This window comes from Leopardus geoffroyi, chromosome X (assembly GCF_018350155.1).
Source record: "Leopardus geoffroyi isolate Oge1 chromosome X, O.geoffroyi_Oge1_pat1.0, whole genome shotgun sequence".
NCBI lineage: Eukaryota > Metazoa > Chordata > Mammalia > Carnivora > Felidae > Leopardus > Leopardus geoffroyi.
Genome location: NC_059343.1, coordinates 52,993,844 through 53,014,277, shown reverse-complemented (window position 1 = coordinate 53,014,277; position 20,434 = coordinate 52,993,844). Strand labels below are relative to the sequence as shown.

The 20,434-nt window shown below is 47.9% G+C and overlaps 1 protein-coding gene across 8 annotated transcripts; it reads left to right on the top strand.

Moving 5' to 3' along the window:
• Positions 1-70: 70 nt before the first annotated feature.
• On the top strand, positions 71-19,795 carry LAS1L (LAS1 like ribosome biogenesis factor). Of its 8 annotated transcripts, none has more exons than XM_045472216.1 (14): positions 75-424; positions 1,267-1,392; positions 2,368-2,437; positions 3,211-3,292; positions 4,125-4,313; positions 4,700-4,746; positions 5,582-5,691; positions 7,450-7,535; positions 7,909-7,959; positions 8,266-8,472; positions 8,824-8,971; positions 14,391-14,893; positions 17,669-17,819; positions 19,407-19,795. In XM_045472216.1, the coding sequence occupies exons 1-14, from the start codon at positions 234-236 to the stop codon at positions 19,537-19,539; spliced, it is 2,094 nt and encodes a 697-aa protein (XP_045328172.1). In that variant the 5' UTR covers positions 75-233; the 3' UTR covers positions 19,540-19,795. The 8 variants fall into 8 exon arrangements, with proteins under 8 accessions (XP_045328176.1, XP_045328173.1, XP_045328172.1 ...); XM_045472214.1 differs by having other exon boundaries at positions 4,125-4,409; XM_045472220.1 differs by lacking the exon at positions 17,669-17,819 and having other exon boundaries at positions 71-424; positions 4,125-4,409; positions 19,407-19,629.
• Positions 19,796-20,434: the final 639 nt, after the last annotated feature.

Genomic DNA, 20,434 nt, shown 5'->3' with positions numbered 1-20,434 from the left:
GGCCCCAGCCCTCGTGTTACGATTTGCCACGTTAACTCTGGAAGGCGGGCTTGCGTCTGGGTCACGCTTTTCCATTGGCTGCTGGCAGGGCGGTGGTTTGGAGCGAGGGTAGCACGTTGAACTGAAAGCCGCTCGGCCCAGTACAAGGCCTGCAGTCCGGTGGGAATCTGGGGGCCTGCAGACCGGTGTCCGGTGGGAATCCGGGGGCCTGGACAGGTGTGGGTCCTTAGGGGATGGATCGCGTGTGGAGTGCGTGGTGCGGGAAGTGCGTCAAAGAGAAAGGGTCGTCACCACTTTGGGCCCAGCGCATCGTGGTCGCCTGGCTCAGTAGGGCCGAGTGGGATCAGGTGATGGTATATCTGTTCTGTGACGACCATAAATTGCAGCGGTACGCCCTGAACCGCATCACCGTGTGGAGAAGCAGGTATGGATGCGGGCTCAGCCCTCTTGCAAGCTGGTGGAGCCTCAACTCTTCTTTGTAGGATTCTGATAAAGGCCCTATTCTATAATCTTCTCCTAAATGTCTAACGTCCTTAAGAGTGGTTTGGGCGTTGCCCCTTTCCCAAGAGCCTGGGGGAAAGTCAAGCAGCCAAGTTTTGGTACTAATCCCGTTTGCAGAAAGAAAGAAAAAGAAAGAAAGAAAGAAAGAAAGAAAGAAAGAAAGAAAGAAAGAAAGAAAGAAAGAAAGAAAGAAAGAAAGAAAGAAAGAAAAAGAGAGAAAGGGAGAAAGGGAGTGTGCCTCAGCCACCCTCTTGTTAAATCTAGCTTTAACCCTTACATTCTTCCATCTTGGGGAGGATGCTGTAGGGACCAGCGTTGCCTAGCCAGGGTTTAAGGAGTAGGTTAACAACCTAGGGTGTATTTCTGAGTTGAATTGAGCTGGGGTGGGGGTGCTTACTAACAAAACCACGTTTGAATGGGGCGCCTCAGTCCAGTTGGTAAGATTGGGGAGCAAAGGATAAGGTCTTCTCTAACTGAATGAGTTGAAGTTGTAGAGTGAAAGAAAGGTATGTCCACATTTAATTTTTGGTTGATTGCCTAGCAGTTAGGTGTCCTTTGTATACCCTAGCCAGCCTCTCATGCGCTGTATACTATTGGATCCTAGGGACATTATCCTCGCCCTTCCCACTTGATTTGTGTCCTGTCATGCACTCTTGAGCCAGTTCAGTTATATAATTGGAATAACTTACAGCAACCTAGGTTCTGAGGGGGAGGGTGGATCAGGGTAAGGGACCTTTGTGATGGTGCCGGATTGTGGCCCTTTAGGTTAGGCAACGAACTCCCCCTGGCAGTGGCTTCTACTGCTGACCTGGTACGCTGTAAGCTCATGGATGTAACTGGTGGCTTGGGCACTGATGAACTTAGACTGCTCTATGGCATGGCGTTGGTCAGGTAAGATCTACAGGGGTAGGAGTGGGGGTGGGTAGAGGAATGGGGCTGGGGGTACACTTGATAAGCAAAGCTTGGCTTTACGTGCTACCTGAAACAAAAAGCCCCATGTGTCCCTCTGTATGGGTCACGCTGTGGTTGTTTGATTCAACAGCTTTTGGTACACCCTGTCAACACACATTCCTCTTTTTTTTTTTCCTGAGAGCCTTCTATCCTCCATTTTTCTTTCCTTCTTTTTCTGGAATGTGGGGTAGAGGTGGTTTAGAGCAAGTGATCTCAGTGAATCTCTTCCAGCTTTGACAATTTAATTTTTTTTCTTACCCTTTACCCAGATGAACTTCTCTGAATGGTTTGATGTCCTTGGCTATGACTTAATGTGGACTTTTCAACCCTTCCCTCATATATACCTAGCACCATCATGTTCCCCTTTTGTCCATGAACACTGAAAGCTTTCTGAGTTGAAGTGGACACATGGGCAGGGAATTCCTGATTTACAAAGTAATTCAGAGTGATTCTAGCTGTTTCATACACATCAGGAAAAAGGCTGCCACTGAATTTTCTCATCTGTTGAAGTCTGTTCATCTCCTGCTGTTTCCTTTGTGTGCATTGAGGTCCTCCCTAATTCTTTTTATCTTATCCATCATTTAGGTGGGCTCCCCATATCATTTGATGTAGGTAGTCTTTTGTTTTAGCATTTATAAAATATTATCTAGCATAGTATGTTATGTCGTGCCATGAATATTTATCCTAGACTGACCTCTTCAAGGCCAGAGCAGTATCTTATTCATCTGTATGGCTTCAGTACAGGGCAGACATCCCTGTGCTGGCTGATACCAGTCATAAGAACAAGACAGAACAGTTATTGGAAAGGTTGTAGAAATGCAAGGTGTCAGTAACTCAGCAAGGTGTTTTGAAGCCCTACTGGTTTGAGTAAAACAGTTCCTTGGGCTATGCCACTTATTTCTTCCCCAACCCCAGGTTTGTGAATCTCATTTCCGAGAGGAAGACAAAGTTTGTCAAGCTCCCTCTCAAGTTCCTGGCTCAGGAGGTGTGTATGACAAAATTGCCTTACTAAATGGGGCATGGGGTGATGTGGGCATGCAGTCAGACTAGCTCATCCCACCACTACCAGCCAAGCCAAGCAAGAACCCCAGAGCCTCAGCCTCCAGCTTGAAAGTATCAGACTTGCTCCCTTGCTCATGGCTGCTATCTTCAGTGGCTTGGCCTTTCCAGCTTGTTTGGAGTAGGCCAGTGAAGCTAAGGCACTGGAATGCTCCACTGGGTGAGGACAAGAAAGAGGTGGCAGTCACAATGCCTGCCTTCTGGGAGCTGGCAGTCTGAGGCAGGAGATAAACTCAACCAATCAGCATGAAAATGCCTGACATTCCTGTCCTGAGTATGTGAGGTGTGTAGAGGCCCAGAGGGCAGGCAGGTTCTCAGTCATCAAGAGAACTTCCTGAAAAGGGGTACGGGAGAGAGGGAGGAAGGATAAAGGGTACCCAAGGATTCAGACTAATACAGACAAGGCAGAGGAAGGCTGGGGGTGATTGTTAATGCCCATTCATAGGAATCTCTTTATTGGAAGAGGGTCATTGGTGGTTGGGGGAGGCAGATATCTTTCCTGATTTTCAAGATCATCTACACAGAGTAAAAAGAATAAGGAGACCTTGTTTATAATCTTGGCTCTGCCACTAAGACTGGAACCTCATCAAGACCTCAATGTCTCTGTCAAATGCAGGGAGGCCAGGCTAATTCATCTCTGTGGTCCCTTCCAACTTTAATATTGTCTGATTTCTGTACTCACACCTCCCTCACAATCAGGTAAACATTCCGGATTGGATTGTTGAACTTCGCCATGAGTTGACTCACAAGAAAATGCCCCATATAAATGACTGCCGCAGAGGTGAGACTTCAGGAAGTATATCTATCATAGTTAAGTCCAGGAGCCTGGACTGGGTGGCACTGTGGGGAGAGGGAGAAAGAGGAGGGTCTTTAACTGGTGTCAGAGCCAGAACTAGGGAGAGGCAAGTGAAGCACTTGTTTTGGGCACAAACTTTAAGTGGGTGTCAAAAGCTCAGTAATTGAATTACATAACATTTTAATGTGGAAAAACCCACAATGAACAAAATATAAAAAAATTAAGTAAAGACAGGATTACCATTACTCATTTTTCCTTTTGCTTCAGACTCCACTATGGCTTGGCAGGATGCTATTCTGATCCTGTTTTGATATCTTGGTTACTTTAATTTTTGGCATCCCCTTAAATTTTTTGCCTAAAGGGGAATGGAAGGCAGGTTGAGACGTGTGAGCCATCAAATGTCATGAACCCAGAGGTTCTTTAGACACCCCATCCTAACTGATTCAGCCTAGCCCTGTCATGTTGGGGAAACTGAGATCTAGAAAAGAGAAGAGACTCAGCCAAGGCCCTGTAACTAGCTAGTGGGTCTGGGTCCCTATTCTCTCGCTTGCCAGCCCTATGTTATTTTTGGCATCTCATCTCTAATACTGGTATTAGTTTCTTCTAGGAAAGTTGCTGGTGAGCATGAGAAAGCAAAGAACAGGGAGATAACCCAGAGCAAGAATGGCTGCTTCTAGATATTTGAGATGTGTGCCTTCTTAGAGTTAAGCCTCTTCCCTGGGGTCTTCCCATAATGCTTATGAGACTGGGGGCCTGCTAGGAGCTGTTTGCCTATGGCTAGTCATATGACACTTCCTTTCTTCCTCCCCTTGTTTAGGCTGTTATTTTGTTCTGAATTGGCTCCAGAAGACGTACTGGTGCCGCCAACTGGAGAATAGCCTGAGAGAAACCTGGGAGTTGGAGGAGGATAGGGAAGAGACAGATGAAGAAGACCAAGAGGAAGATAAAAACATTGTTGTTGATGACATCACAGAACAGAGAACAGAGCCTAAGGATAAGGGGAAAGGTGCAGAACTGGATGTCAGGGTTGATGGAAACAGTGAAAGCAACAAAGAGGTTGATTCACATTGGGAAAAGGCTCTGAGACATAAAGAGCTATATGGTAGGTGTCCTTGGGGGGCAGAGGCAGTATAGAGGGGCTCAAGAGTCTGGAAGGCTCAGACTTAGGGTTGACACTGGTTATTTCCCTGGCTCAGCAAATCCTCTGGGGTTGTAGTGAGTTTTAGCTTAAAAAAGTTACTGTCACATACCATTTCTCTTGAACCCTGTGAAGTAGGAGAGGCAAGAATTCTAGTTCCAAATTTACAACTCAAGAAATAAGGTGAGAAGGACTCACAGTCCCATGAGGAACAGAGGGCTGGGCTGCCCTATCTTTTCATACTCTGTTTTCAGAAAGAGCCCGAGAACTGCTGGTATTATACGAAGAGGAGCAGTTTAAGGTAAGAAAGCACCCTTGACTTTGTGTATTTTCATTTGCCCCAGCCATTTCTTCCTTCTTGCCAGCTTCCTGAGAGAAATCCTGAGGAGGAATTTGAAAGAAAAGTGGCAGAGCTTGAGGGAACTTCTCAAAAAGAGAAAGGGGGAACTAGGAAGGAAACAAGAGAAGCAGAATACAGTTTGTTGACCCTTCACACCGATGGAAGAGAGCAGATGATGGAAGTTTGTGGATATCTGCCCCACTGGGTGGTAGGGAACAACTGGGCATAGGTGGTTGCATAGTCCTGCAGTACTGCAGCTGATAAGCATATGGCACCCAGGAACTTTCCTAGATCAGGTGAACTTGAGGGTTGCTATTTTAGCAGGAAGGAAGGTAGCTTAGAAACCATTCACCTTGACCCTTTTCACAGATGAAGGAATTGAAACCACAGATTAGTGAAGGGACTGGCCCCAAGTCATATATGTAGTTAGCGATAGAACCAGAATTCGAATCTTGGTCATCTGATTCCCTTTCTTCCATAACCTATTGCTTCCCCTAATTCCTGGGCCCAATTGTCTCTGGCCCAATTCCAACAAAATGCCCCACTGTACATCTCAGTATTGGGGTGTCTGGTGATTGGGAGCCACAGGAAATTCAAGAGGAGGAGGGAGATGGAAGAAGAAAATAAAGTCTGGCATTTGAAGGTCAGGATAATTTTAATTGTGGGGTCAGTAAGGGAGTTGTGGTCCTACCCCTGAAGGGAGGTACTGAGAGGTCCTATGGGAAGGGATCCTTGAAGGGTGGGAGAGGGTTGCCTGGCTGAATCACCTTTCTCATGGTAACCTCTTTGCTGGCAGGTGCTTGAGAAATTTAGGTATTTACCTCAGGCTGTTAAGGCATGGAACAACCTGTCTCCACCTGTAGAATGCATCCTGGCAGAGCTCAAGGGCATTACATGTGAGAACAGGTGTGTAACTAGATAATTAGGGGCTGCCTACTCTAGCTGCCTCACTGAAATAGGTTTCCATATCCCAGCTTGCCAACTTCTGCTATAAGGAAATCTTAGGGATAATCCTGATCCCCTGTGGGGTGACCTGTGTTCTGCATGACCCCCTTCCCTTGGCCCTCCCAGCTACCAGGTAGAGATTGCCTACTCTGAATCACTAAAATGACCAGAGACAGGAATGTCTGCTGTCATCAGTCCCCTGGCCAGCTTTGTTCCTCTGTGTCAAGTGGCATGTGGAGCTCTGGGCAAGTAGGAAAAGCCATTCATCTCTTTACCACTTCACTGTCTAGCCTTTGTCCAACTTTGAGGTAAAAGATACGGTGGGGCACTGCAGATCTTTTTGAACTGCAATCAGGGAGTATTAATCCCTTGAATAGTTGTGGTTAGGGGAACAAAGGAGAGGCCTTCCCAGAGTCTGGCTCTTTGAAAGAGTAAGTCCTTCCCTGCTCAGTGTGGCCATGAGCCTTCTTTCCCCCCTACCTTCAAAATACTGCTCAGTTCAATCCAGAGCAGACAAACAGTGTCTATCCATTCCTTTCCTACCTAGTTCTTGGCTCTTGCTACCTAAATTCACCTGGAAAGGACTTTGGGGAACCTTCCACTAAGAACCAATGAAAGCATTGCTAGGCCTTCCAAACTAGGAAGAGTTGGAAGAAATATGGGATGGAACAGAGAGTATTAGAAAGGTTGTATATGTGGTAGGGTGGGCCTGGGTGGGAGCCTGCAGTGGAGGTTGGGATTGCCCTGAGAGTCTTCTTCATTCCCAGGATATTACTAGTTCCAAAGATGTTTTATCAGTGTCTGCCCACCCTAGGTTTCTTGGCATCCTTCAGCACAGGCCACCCAGCAGCTGGGACAACTATTCCTGTACCTCTGTATTGTAATGTCTGCCTGGTTATGCTGAGCAGGCAATTGGCTGGCTGCTTTAAGTGCTCTTCCTGGATACTGACCTGAGGAGGTGGGAGATGGATGGAAGGATATCCCTTTCCACCTCAAGCCTGGTGGAGGGAGGGATCTGAGCATGACAACATGATCTGACAATGCCTCTGGGCATTGAGTCACCTTGGGAACTCATGTTCCACCTCTAGGCCTGGTCAGCTAGGGGAACCTCTCTTGGAGAAACTGCTTGCTCAGGAGAATACAGCTGGCTGTTGTTGGTTTCACTTTTAGCTACATGAGGTGAAAGCTGTACTTTCAACCTCTATAACTTAGTTCTAGGTTCTTGAGGTCCCTGGGATTAAGGATTATGTTTACTCCAGCAACTGAGTCCCCAAAGTTTCTGTTTCTAGGATCTGAAAGGGCAACCATGTAGAAGAGGAAGGATAAGAGACTGGAGGACTGTCAAGAGAAACAAAAAGACTGAGTAGTAGCTAAAGTCTAAAAGCCCTTGACTCTGTGACCTTAGTCATTTAACTCTCTGTGGGCCTGGGACTTTTCTCCATCTGTGTTTTCAGGCTTGTTCAGCTGCTACTGCCCTCATTATGGGCATTAGATCAGCATGTGCTTGGTAAATGTTTGTTCAGAACCCACTGATCCCAGTCTCTGACCCATCCTCTGTCCCAGAAGGCTGAGGCATGAGATCCAACTGTCAGTTACCTTTGCTTCCCCCCGTGCTGCTTTGCCCACCTGAGTCAGAGGCATAAGGTGCCTTGGGAGTGGGTGGGGGGTAGAAGAGGGTCTTCTCTCTGCTTAGTTGGCTTAATTGTCATCTTGCTTCAGGGAGGCTGTGTTGGATGCTTTTCTGGATGATGGCTTTCTTATCCCCACATTTGAACAGTTGGCAGCTTTGCAGATAGACTATGAAGGTATGGTCCTGGGGACTTACTTCAGTCTTAGAGTACTGTGTTTACTGGTGGCTAGGTGGCCCAAGGCTGTTTCCTGCCATTCCATAGCCTCTGGAAGCCTGTCTCAGACAAGCAGGACAAGTAGCCCCACTGATACTCAGTTTCTGGGCTACTCTTAGGTGGCCTGGAATTGGGCGGGGTGGATGGGATGGGATGGAATAAGATGGGATGGGATGGGATGGGATGGGATGGGATGGGATGGGATGGGATGGGATAAGTCTTAATGTTATTATTGTGCTATGTTAATTGTGATTTAGTCGCTTGCTAGTGAGCTAGAACAGCAGAACTGGAAGGGCCTTGTGAGGTCATCTAGTTCAACATCCTCATGTTACAGATGGGCAGACTGAGGTCCAGAGAGGGGAAGGTACTGACCCAAAGTTACACAGTGAGTTATTGACAAAGCTGAAGCTAGAACCAGAGCTTTTTTTAAATACTCTGTTTTGAATCAGTTGGTTGCCAGATACTAACTGGTTTCTCTCCTTGCTGTTCTACTCTTCTCTTTCTGTTCTCTGGTGGCAACTCTGTTGTTGGTGGGCCCCCCTCCTCCCTCTCTCTCTTCCCCTTCCTCTACACCTTCTCTCTCCCTCTCATTTTCTTCTTTCCTCCCTGCCTTTTTCCCTCTCCTCCCTCCCGGTCTCCCATCGGCCCCTGCCTCCCCTTTCCTTATCAACTTATGTCCCTCACAAACCAGAAAACATGGACTTGAGTGACATCCTGGTGCCAAAGCCGTTTTCTCAATTCTGGCAGCCCCTGCTCAGGGGTCTGCACTCCCAGACCTTCACGCAGGCCCTGCTAGAGAGGATGTTCTCCGAGCTGCCAACCTTAGGGGACAGTGGGATCCGGCCCACCTACATCCTCAGATGGACCATTGAACTGATTGTGGCTAACACCAAGACTGGTGAGAGAGTCTGGCCCTAGTGTCAGGGCCTAACACAGCCCAGACAGGAGCATCTGCCATTGTTCTCAGCTCTCAGCTGAATAGCACCAGGCTGACACATTTTCTTGTTAAATGTTTAGGCTTGCCCAGGAGGGCACCACAATAGCAGTGGACAAATCTTGTAGCTTTTTTTTTTTCGCAGGGCCAACTAAACTCGGTCTGGGACACAAGGGCCTAAATGCTTGAGCAATTGGGAGGAATAGAGTGGGGAGTCTGGGGGAATAGGGAGAGACAGAGCTAAGCTTCTAAAAGTACAAGGTTGGGTGGGGGACTTACTTTTTCCTTCTCCTCAAACCCTCTCTTCTCTGTTAGGACGGAATGCCCGCCGATTTTCTGCAAGCCAGTGGGAAGCAAGAAGGAGCTGGAGGCTATTCAACTGCTCTGCTTCCCTTGACTGGCCCCGGGTGGTTGAGTCCTGCTTGGGCTCACCTTGCTGGGCTAGCTCCCAACTCCTTCAGCTGTAAGTGTCTTGAATTCCATCTGGTAAGAGGGTGAGGCCCTGGCCTCAGGGCCACACAGCCCTAGGGTGGCAGAGTTGGACAGGGCTCTTGCAAAAGACTCTGAATCCCATTCCCCTCCTACTAACAGGTGGGAGATCTGAGTCCCAGATAGGGGAGGGGCATGGTATTCTTGCCTAAGGTCACACAGCTTAAGACCTGGCTGAACTGAGTCCAGTATGAGAATGAATGAGATAATCTATGCCCCCTTCCGCCCCCAGAGTGTTTAGCACAGTGGCCTGTACAGAGTAAGTGCACAATAAATGGTAGCTGCTGTTTATTACTGAACCCAGTCTTCTGACTCTGAGCCCAGTGCTGTTCTCCTTTGTTATGCCTCTCCTTTGTGTGCCTTCCATAGGTGCTTACTGATTTTCAGTGGCTTCCTATTGCCATCTTCTAGGCTTCTTAGCCTGACATTCAAACATCTTTCAGATTCTGCCCCAACCTATCATGGTAACCATACCTCCTGTATTCCCCTTTACCCAGTCTACCCTGGGTGCTATAGTCAAACTGAATATTGCACTGGTTCCTGTAAATACATGTGGTTGTCTCCCTTTCCTTTTCTCTGTCGTATTCTGACCCTGAGTCACTTCCCTCATACTCATGGAAGCCTTTAGCACACAATTATCTTCTTGCTTTCTGGAGCAATATCTGTTTCATTTGAGTGTCTCATCTGATACTCTTCAGCTCTTCAACTCTAGTGACCTTCATTTTCCACTACACTCAGCAACCCATTTCCATCATTCAGAGCTCCTCTGCCTCTGAAACCTGACATCCCAACATTCTTCTCAGTGACCGTAACCTCTTGACCTTCATTTTCTCATCCTTGCATCCCATGATGTTAGCCCTCTGCCTGCGTCCAGACCTCCATTCCTCCATTTCCTCTCTCCCTCAACCTTGCTTCCCCTCCATCCTATCTTTTGTTCATTGCTTCAACCACTCATGATCAGGACCCTCTGCTCTGCCCATCCTTTGGTGTATCTGACTTGCAAACCCCTGAGCTGGATTGATCTGACTCACTCTGCTTCCCCATTCCTCAGCCTGGGTAGCTGAGCTCTGCTGGAAAAAACCACATATCACTGTGGAATGATGCCATTACAGCAGTATGATTTTTAATCTCAGGCAGGCCTCAGTTCAGCTTGTCTGAACTGTTCTCTTTTACTTGTTCTCTGCCCACTTTCTCTCCCATTTCCCCACTTTTCTAAACCCTTACCACTGACCTCAAGCCCCTCCCCCTCTCCTATTTCACCCTAGCTTCCTCAAGCACAGGAAAACATCCAGGAGGGCCCCCTCAACCTGAGGTCCAGTCCTCGTGAACTAATCTGCGGCTACATTCAACCATCTTGCTAATCTTGGGATGAGGTGGCTTTGTCCCACCTCAAAGCCTGCTCTTCCACCTGTGCCCTGGAGCCACCTCTGCCAGCATCTCTGGGCCCTTACCCCTGCCTCTCCTTTGCTCTACTCACTCTTAATCTTCAACCTATGAACATGCCTCGGTTTTTTTTTTTCATCTTAAAACATTAGTAACACAAGCAAAATCTCCTTTGACCCTGCATCCTTGTGTTGGGTTATTACCAGCTTATCACTCCTTCCTTCCCCCATCAAAACATCTCAAAAGAGGGGCGCCTGGGTGGCGCAGTCGGTTAAGCGTCCGACTTCAGCCAGGTCACGATCTCGCGGTCTGTGAGTTCGAGCCCCGCATCAGGCTCTTTGCTGATGGCTCAGAGCCTGGAGCCTGCTTCCGATTCTGTGTCTCCCTCTCTCTCTCTGCCCCTCCCCCGTTCATGCTCTGTCTCTCTCTGTCCCAAAAATAAATAAATGTTGAAAAAAAAAATCTCAAAAGAGTAGTCTATACTCAATAGTCTTGATTTCCTCACTACCCTCTTATTCCTCAACCTGCTATAATTTGACATTTACTCCCAAAACTGCTTCGACCTCCAAATTACCAAATCCAGTCAATTCTTGTCTGTTGCTGCATTATGGCTATTTACCACTCCCTTCTTAAAATGCCTGTGCTGTTTTCCTAGTTCCTATAAAGTAAGTACCAAGGCCCAAATCTCTTTAGTCCTGGCCTTACCCCCAAGATCCACCCTCCTATATTTGACTGTGTGTCAGACATGTCCCCGTGGATAGCCCACAGGCCAAAAGAGAATTGGTTATTTTATTCCCAACCCAATCCTGAAGTAATCCTCTTCTGCTCCCTATCTTCACTATATACGCTGTCATGCTGACTTCAAAATCTGAGATTTTGTGTTACCATCTCTACTTACCATAGTGTTTCCTTCCCTTTATCAGACTTAAGCTTTTCAAAGGTAAGGGGTCTGTATTAGCCATCTGTGCCCTAACACACCATGTAGATCCAGGTCGTAAATAGGCCTCAGTAAACATTCTTGAACTAAACTATACTCTGCTGTCTCATTGACGGCAGTGCTGTCTTTGGTGGGAGCTAACTCTGTGCCTGGGGACTAATTGAAGTGGGAGTCTGGATGCCAAGACCCTCTTAGTCCCCTGATCCCTCCATTGAGTGAGCAAGTCTTTCTTGAAACCTGATGGCATTGGTACAGTGGTAGCTTATAAGAAAAAAAAATGTGGCTTTATAGAGAATGTCAGCCAGGACAAGACCTCCAGGAGATGGAACTGAACCAAACAGCTAAATTGACAGATGTGTGTGCTCTAAAGAGAAGTGATATGGATGGGTGGGACACTGGGAGGAGAACCAAAAAAGTTTGGAGGGTTCAGGAAAGCATGACAGTGAGGGCATTTGAGAAATTCCAACAGGAAAAAGAATAAACAAAGTTTCAAAGTCTAGAAAGACCATGGCATGTGAATGTAATGGGGGGAGGGAATGAAAAGACCAGCATGCAGAGGTTTGGATAGGTGGCCTTTAAGGTACTTTCCAATCCTAAGTGCCTGCAGAGTGGAAGCTGCTGGTCTTGGAGAAGTCTGGACCACAGAGATCTTCTCCCAATCCAAGCATACCAGAGGGATGCGACACATACCAGCAGTAACCGCAACTTACTTGGGTACGACTCCTTGTGCACAGATTCTGCGTTTCCAAGATAATCAGTGAATCTAGTCCTAATCACCCAATACACAGATTGAGACACAGGATTACCCTAGCTATTATGCTGCAAGTCAGTGGTAAGTCTGCAAGTCAGAACTGGGACCAGAATCCAGATATCCTGTCCTTACTCCTCTCTTTCTACACTGAATGTTCCATTAGATTGCACAATTGCAAAAAGTATGTATTAGTAGGCACATACAGAACTTGGCTTTGTTTTCCTGAGAGGAAAAAAATAAAAGATACCACTGGCAAATAACTGTCAGACATGGTGCTGTGCTTTTTGTAGAAGCAATATCATGTGACACAACAGTCTTCTTATTTGGTAAGAAAGACATTGAGACGCTGAGGAGTGAAGTAACTTATCCAAAAGTCACACAGTTTGTTGATGGTGGGACAGAGTCCAAAATCCACATTCTTTCCACAACCTGACCTATGACCAGGCAAACCTGAGGAGAGAGATGCATTTTAAGATTGATATCACCCCCACACTTCAGTGGTTAGACTAGACAGCTTGAGATAGCATGTGGGTAATGATAAACAGTGGTGATACAGCATCTTGCCAATATCAAGTGCCTGGGAATATTCATTATTAAGCATACTAATGGACCACAGTGAGTTTCTCTCTGGCAAAAATGCTGGAAACTTTTTAAAGTTTTTATTTATTTTTATTTTTTTTGGAGACAGAGCAAGAGCATGAGCACAAGTGGGGGAGGGGCAGAGAGAGAGAGGGGGATAGAGGGTCTGAAGTGGGCTCTGTGTGCAAAGCAGAGAGCTTGATGTGGGGCTCAAACCCATGAACCACGAGATCATGACCTGAGCCAAAAGGAGATACTTAACCCACTTAGCCACCAAGGTGCCCCAAGGCTGGAAACTTTTTAAGAACTTCTCCCAGCCAGCTGATATCAGTTCAGTTTGAGCCAGTGTCCTCTTGGAGTAATGAAATTAGCCATGCAGAAAGGGTGTCCCAGTAGAATCACTAGTCCCCAGCCCTATCCCCAGTGACTAGAGATCATATGTGGTCAAATAGCTTGCTGAGCATATGACAACCTCCATGAATGACCCACAGTTCACAAACTCAATACCCCTAGAAGGAAACTATTTGTCCACTCCATGCCTTCAGCAGTGACCAGGTGCCTAGTTCTATACGAGGCTGTACAAGGGATGTTGATCCTCTTCCTCCCCAGGAGCTCTCCTTCCTTTTGGCTCTGTGTCTGTTGGTTTTGCTGTTTGCACCGTGCTTTATGTGCACACTATCATCATCTTTAACTCCCCTTTGCCCAATTCCTACCATCCGGCCACCAAACCCTACTCTGTCTGTCTTTCATGGCTTCTCTCCCTCTCATCTCCATATTCAGTGCCCTAGGTCAACCCTCACTCGCTCCCTGGTCTCCCTGTCCTCAGGCTTCCCCATCTAGTCTATCTTCCACATGGCCATCCTCTACACAGGCACCATGGTGATCTTCAGAGGTGGAGCCATCAGCTGTGCATAGAGTCATCAGGTGACCCCCTGTGCCCAACATGCACATTTAACCTTTGCAGTCTTTTTCTCCCACAGCTCCCCAGCACAGCCCTTCCCCTGGAGCAAAGCTACTCCCGCTACATGTACCCAGTACAGTGTGCTCACTTTTGTCTCTGTATAAAGCCCTCCCTTGATCTTTCCTGCCCTCCTTGTGCTCTCTGCCTCTCTTCAGCTATTGTAGTGCCCAAGGTCTGCAGTGCTCATGTGGCCTCCCCATCCCACATCTTGCTTTGTCTTGTCAACCACTGACTTTTTTTCTTTTCCTCCATTCCAGGTTGGGCTGTAGTTGTTCCTGAAAAGGGATCAAATTTTGTATTCCATGTATAAGTTGCTCAGCACACTTCCAGGCATATCTTTGAAGCTCAGCACAAATTGCTCAGCTAAGCCATTGAAGAGAGGGATCTGCCATTCCCATGTCCAGCCCTGTAGGTCTACTGCCTAGTTTGTGTATTTACACAGCATTTAGGACAGACTAATAGCTATCATTTATTACATGCCCACTCACTGTGTGCTAGGCACTATGCCAGGCATTCTATGTGAACTATCTTATTTACTCTTCCCAACAACCCTTTAAGTCAAGTGCCATCCTCATTTTACTGAGGATTGAAGTGAGCTACAGAGATGAATCACAGAGCTTGTTCAGGGTCCCTGGGCCCTTTCTGTTTCTGTATGTTCTTCTGCACTGCCTTTCAGAGGCAGGTCTGGAAACTCAAGAGACCAACTTCAAACCATGTAGTATTGGGGTATAAAGTGACTTGAGATTTTGAATCTTTCTTACCCCACCCCTCCCTTTGTTCAGTGTCTTCAAAGCCATGGGACAGGTCCTGCCAGATGAGGAGCAGGAGAAGCTGCTGCGAATCTGTTCCATTTACACCCAGAGTGGAGAAAACAGCCTAGTACAGGAGGGCTCAGAGGCCTCCCCCATTGGGAAGTCTCCATATACACTGGACAGCCTGTATTGGAGCTTCAAACCAGCTGGTTCCAGCTTTGGATCTGAAGAACCCCAGCAGCAGGAGGAGCAGGGCAGCCTTAATGATCTCCAGAAAAATGAAGAGGAGAAAGAGGTATTGGAAAATCAGGTGGAGGAGGAGGAAGAGGAAAACGTTGACCAGAAGTGGGATGAGGAGGAGGATGAAGATGATGATGATGAAGAGGAGGAGGAGGAGGAGGAGGAGGAGGAGGAGGAGGAGAGAATGGAGGTGGAGCCTTTCTCTGCTGAGGAGTCTTCCACTGCTGAGAATTCCAGGCTCCTGGCCCAGAAAACAGGAGCTTTACAGGGCTCTGCATGGCAAATTAGCTCTGGTAAGAAGCCTGGTACCCACTTTGTCTCACACCAATCTTCCTTCTCTGGCTGGCTCTTGAGGTTTCCCTCCACCCTAGAGGAGATGAAAAGTAGCAGAGGTTAGCCAGTATGAGGCAGGTCTGGGAGGCAGTCTGGTGTGTGGGTGGCACCTGGCTTTCTTCCCCTTTAAGACAGTATGTAAGCTTCCAGGCCCTAAGAGCTATCATGCTACTGGATGCTTCATGCAGAGAACACATTCAGAGGGGATGGTGTGGGTGTGGGCACTGAGCAGCAGAACACAGAGGAGAAAGTGAGAGGTGGGTGGATATATATGATTCTGCATTTGTTTTTTGTATGCAGTGATCCAGGAGCAGGTAGACAAATAATGCTTCCTATTTATATGTGAATGTGTATGGACACATGAGGGCTGGGTGGTGATGAGACAGAATTTTGCTGTGTATATGAGAAGGAAAACAGGTATTAAGTTAGAGGAAGTGGAAGGGAAAGCAGAAGAGTGAAAATAAGGAGTGTTGTGGCTTTGGGGTGAGCATACAAGTTAATGGGACAAAGCTTAGAGGGGGAAAGAAAGAATTAGGTGATAAGAAAGTGGGGGTGTATGAATCTGTTCTTGCTAATGGATGTGTTTTGAGTGCCTTTGTTTAGGTTAGGGGATAGGAACCTTGAGGCAGGGAGATCCTGAAGGAAAGAACATATTTGGTGTATATGAGGCAGGGGTAGATGCAGGGCAGTCAGTATGATGGAACCTGAAAGAGGGAAGGAAAACAGCTGGGACTGGGTGTGGCATAGGGTAGGCATGTTAGGGAACAATAGGGAGAGATGGGGAAGACAGTGAAGGAACTTAGGGGGAAAGGTGGAGCCTTTGCTCTTGTGTGGACATGTGTGGAAGGTCTGGGGCATAAAGGCACTGAGTGCTAGGGGTAGGGGAACATGTTTACGTCTGTTTACCTGCCTGCACATGCTGCATATAGAAAGGCATGGTGGCAGAGAACTCCTTAGTACAAGGAGGGCCGTGTTTGGGATCTTTGTAAATATTGAATGGGAGGGGCATTGACATAGGCAGAATTGTATGAGTATGTGATAAAGAGAGAGTAGGGACTGTGAAGTCATTGTGAAGTGGATGCTATGAATCTGTGCATAGATGTACACATGGTCATGTATGTTTTTGGAAGAAGAGGCAGGGTCACTGAGACCTAAGGGAGACAGAAGGTATCTCTGTGAGGGAGGGGTATCTCTGCAATGAGAGGTGGGTGTATAAAGGTGTGAGAACAGGCAGTGAGACAGCCATCCAGAGGTAGCCTGTGTGTGTCTGTGTTGTCACTGAGGGACATGTACACGGATGTCAGGCTAGAGAGGCAGGGGCCATGATGTAGACAGGGTTGGGGATACTGCTGATGGGGAGGGGAGGGAAGATGGTCGGGTCAGTGACAGACATGGGGAAAGTGGTCCCTGTGTGCGAAGGCATCTTTGTATTTATAGGGCAACACAGGTCATTAAGATAGGCACAACTTCCTTCCTGGAAAAGAGTCAGGGTGTGTGGTTCTGTGGATAACATAAAAAGCTAGTCCAGAATGCCAGGGTATTATTACAGAGAACTTTTAGGGTACCAAGGAGATGCAGAAGGCCTGAAATTGGACCTACTTGGAGGAGCTCATGAAGGCTTTGCTTGAAAACACTGGATGCACCAGTGTAAGGGTGGGGATGAGGCTTTACTATAATACTATGTAGAGGGTGTTTAAGTGGTAGGACAGAGGGGGTGGGTTGTGCCTGATATGGTTTGTTCTAAAGTGGAATTTCTTTGGGCTGGTAGGGGAGTAGTTTATGAAAGTGGAAAGGCAGGATATTAAAGTCTTTTATTCTCCCTCTTTCCATTGCTGCTTCTGTGTGGGCATACACATATTTGGGGATATAGAGACATTAAGATTCCTGGCTTGTATTCCTGTGAATGAGAGGTGTAGGAGGCAGAGTGAAACTGGGAGCACTCATTGAATGGAGGGTCAGTCTATATGCCTAAGTGTGTATACTTAGGTGGCAGTGGGGAATGGGATATGCAATAAGACACCCCTTTCCTAGGTAAGGGATGTTCTGTGTGTGTATATCTGGGGGCAGTAAGACCTTGCAAAGGGACAGGGGGAGTATAATACCTCTGAGAGAGAGTACACTCTGAGGTGGGGTGTGTGTGTGTGTGTATCTATCTAAATGCAAGGCCACTAAGAAATGTGGCATTCAGACACGTTGGGGGTGGGGATTGTGTGTAGATGTGCAGGAAATCTAGGCCTTTCACATACTCTTGAGGTATCTGGGTTTGGGGATGCGGTGTGGGAATTCTGGAGTATCCAGACTCTCCAGAATATATGTGTGTACAGAGCAGGTGAGAAGTTGAGGCAGTGATACAGCCAGGTCTGAAGAAGTTATTCTTGTCTATGTCTATGTTGGAGACATATCTGGGGAGGTGGGAGAACAAATATGTTTTTAGTTGTGTGCATGGCATGTGTGGACTTGGGAGTAGGTTGTGGTGGCATGTGTGGGTATGCGTGAACACATAGAGGGGATAAGGGCAATGAAGAGTGAATAGCCGAGTATGGAAGGGGTGGGGAGTGTGAAGGTAGAGAAGAGCTCATGAGAAATGACGGAGACAGGAGTGAGGCTGGACATGCACAGAAATCCCATGCTGAGAGGCTAATTGAAATGGGTGGGTAGACCGTGTAGTTAGGCCTGTACGCCACTCTGAGAACTATCTAATCAACCCACTTTTACTTCCTCCCTTGGCTTCACAGAAGATGTACGATGGGATACCTTTCCCTTAGGCCTAATGCCAGGTCAGACTGAGGACCCAGCAGAGCTTATGCTGGAAAATTATGACACCATGTATCTTTTGGACCAGCCTGTGCTAGAGCAGCGGCTGGAACCCCCAACATGCAAGACTGGGTGAGTGCCAATGGCAGCAGGAATTCTTATCCCTTTCTCTGCCTCCTGCAGGAGGGAGGGAGGGAGGGAGGAAGGGAGAGACACAAAGCAAGATGGGTGGGAAAGGTAGCTTCCCCCAGTCAGGGCCTAAGTGAGTGATGGATAAGCTCCAGTCCCTGGCTGGGCATTTTCCAGGATTCCCAGTCCCTAGTTGGTGGTGGGGGGCGAGGTTGGTGGTGGTATTGAGGTAGCCTCACAGAGCTGGCTTGGCACCCCTCTCAGATTGCATCCAGTTTGTGTGTGTGTGTGTGTGTGTGTGTGTGTGTGTGTGTGTCTGCTGGTAACACAAAGGAGCCCGTCCAGAGGGCTTGTACATTCTGGAATGCGGGGCCATTGTGACTGGGAGAATCCTATGAGCACCAGAGAGAGACCTCTGTGGGTCTTCCCCTGTGCTGTCTGCCCACTCCCTGGGAAATGAGCCCGTCTTCCTCTGGACATTCAGGGAGAGGGCTATAGAACCCAGGGGCCGCAGCAACAGGCCAGGGCCAAGACAGTGCTATGGACTCTCTGTCCTAGGCCAGGGGACAGCAGGCCTCTTAGGAGATGAGGCAGCTGGGAAAACCAGATAGTCTATAGTTGGGAGTGGGGCCCACATGTCTGAGAGACCTCCTCTCCCCTTGAATAAGGCTGAATAAGGTGCTTGATGAGCACCACGGTATCAAGTGTGGGTAGGTAGAGCTGTTAATTCCAAAAGGAAGGGGAGTGGGCCCAGCTCCCATACCTCCTGTAGTAGGGGGGCTTCCTCTGCTGGAGCAAGCATGCCACCCCAGCTGCACCCCTGACTTGACTGTGTGGCCTTGAGCAAGTCCCTTTTCATCTCTGGGCCTCAGTCCCCCTATCTGTAAGATGGTAGACGATGGGTGGGGATGGGACTAGATCATCTCTGAGGGTTTCAGCTGCAGTAGTGTAACCATGGATCTGCCTGAGGGGAGGATGATGGCTTTGCTCTCAGCTGTCACCCTCATCTACCTGGAAGGACCTTTGATCTGCAGGAAGCAGGGGAAATGAGTGTTCTGAGCAGCACCAGGTAAGGAGAAGGCAGTCCTCTCCCTAGAGTAACCTTGCAATCCTGGGATGGGATCTGGGCCTAGCCCTGTAGCCCAGTCCTGGCCGTGGATGCCTTAACCAGCTGTTGGAGGTGGGAGGGATCCAGCTCAGGGTACTCTGGGCCCCCAAGATGTAGGGCCTTGGAAAAAGACCTGTTAAGGTGGCCACTTTCAATATCTTCCTGGGGTGGGGTGGTTACGGGTCCTCCCTCCTACCTCATCTGAAATAGTTCTGCTTTGATCTGGTCTATATACTGGGGCTCTGAATAAAGTTTCATTTGAAAAGTTCTACTCCTTCCCTCCATCTCAATTGAGGGGAAGGCAAAACTATCCCTGGGGCCATCTGAAATAGTTTTTCAGATTTGTTCCATACTCTTCTTTGTAAAACTAGGCAGGAGGGTGGGTCCTTTCCATAGACACACATGCATCAAATACCCTTAGCCCTTCTAGAGCCTAAAGCTGCCTCCTTCCCTGACTGACCCCCCCCCCCCTCTCTCCACAGCACCCTTGGCTTGAGCTGTGGCATGGGCAGTGACAACTGCAGCAACAGTAGCAACGGCAGCAGCAACTTGGAGGGCCTTCTCTGGAGCCAGGGCCAGCTGCATGGACTCAAAACTGGCCTACAGCTCTTCTGATACCCATTCTGGTGCAAAGTGTTTATTCAGCCCTGCTGGGGCAACAACCCATTCCCTGCCCCTTTTGTCCCTCACTCCTGCCTTTCTTGTCCCCTTGCTCTTCCCCCAGTGCACTTGATGCTCCATGAAACAACCTGGAAGACAGTCCATATCAGCCGTATCAGCTCAACTTTCCATCAGAGTGGAATTATGACTGTTTTTTTTTTTAATTTTGTTCTGAGAAACAATAAAAAATAAACAGTTTTGATGTTTGTTAGATGAGGGGATGTGTGCTGGGACAAACCAGTGTAGTTCTCCCTTTATTCTAGGGGGCGGCAGAGAATGTGGGATCATAACAGGACTTTAAGCAGAAGCTTGGTCCTTTTGCCCCTTGGGCCCACTACCCCTAGTCATTTTCACAACCAGGCCCCACTCATACTTTCTTCCTGATTCAAACCATTTTCATTTCTATGACCTGTAGCATGGGGCCAGCTTACTTAGAAGCATTAGGCCCCATAAGCGAGGCATTGGTGTCTATAGAGCCCAGCCAGCATCAGGCGAATCTGCTCAGAACCTCCCTGACAGTGGGAAGATCCAGGCCTTCCTGATGCTACCTAGCAGGCTTCTGGTTCATTTCCTTGCTTACCCTCACTGGGCACTAAACAGCAAATGAAAGCCAAAGAGAATCCCTTGTTATTTTTCCATTCCTTTGGCCAAGAAAGATAGAGTGGACTTTACTATAGTAGGCATTGGAGACAGAGAATATCTTATGGAGTGACCCAGAGCTCCTTCTCTGTGGTCACCCAATTCCCTCAGACACTCAAGAGTGCCTACACTGTGTCGGCTCTGAGCTGCTAAGAGACTGAGATGAATAAATCCTGTTCACATCCCTCAGAGCCCTCTGCCTGTGAGAAAA

What these genes read in the sequence shown, in the direction of transcription:
- LAS1L (XM_045472214.1), top strand. Translation starts at nt 234, where the DNA reads ATGGATCGCGTGTGGAGTGCGTGGTGCGGGAAGTGCGTCAAAGAGAAA. An exon ending in GGCATTACATGTGAGAACAG is followed by an intron (nt 5,692 to 7,449) that starts GTGTGTAACTAG and finishes ATCTTGCTTCAG; the next exon opens with GGAGGCTGTGTTGGATGCTT. An exon ending in AGCTCCCAACTCCTTCAGCT is followed by an intron (nt 8,972 to 14,390) that starts GTAAGTGTCTTG and finishes CCCTTTGTTCAG; the next exon opens with TGTCTTCAAAGCCATGGGAC.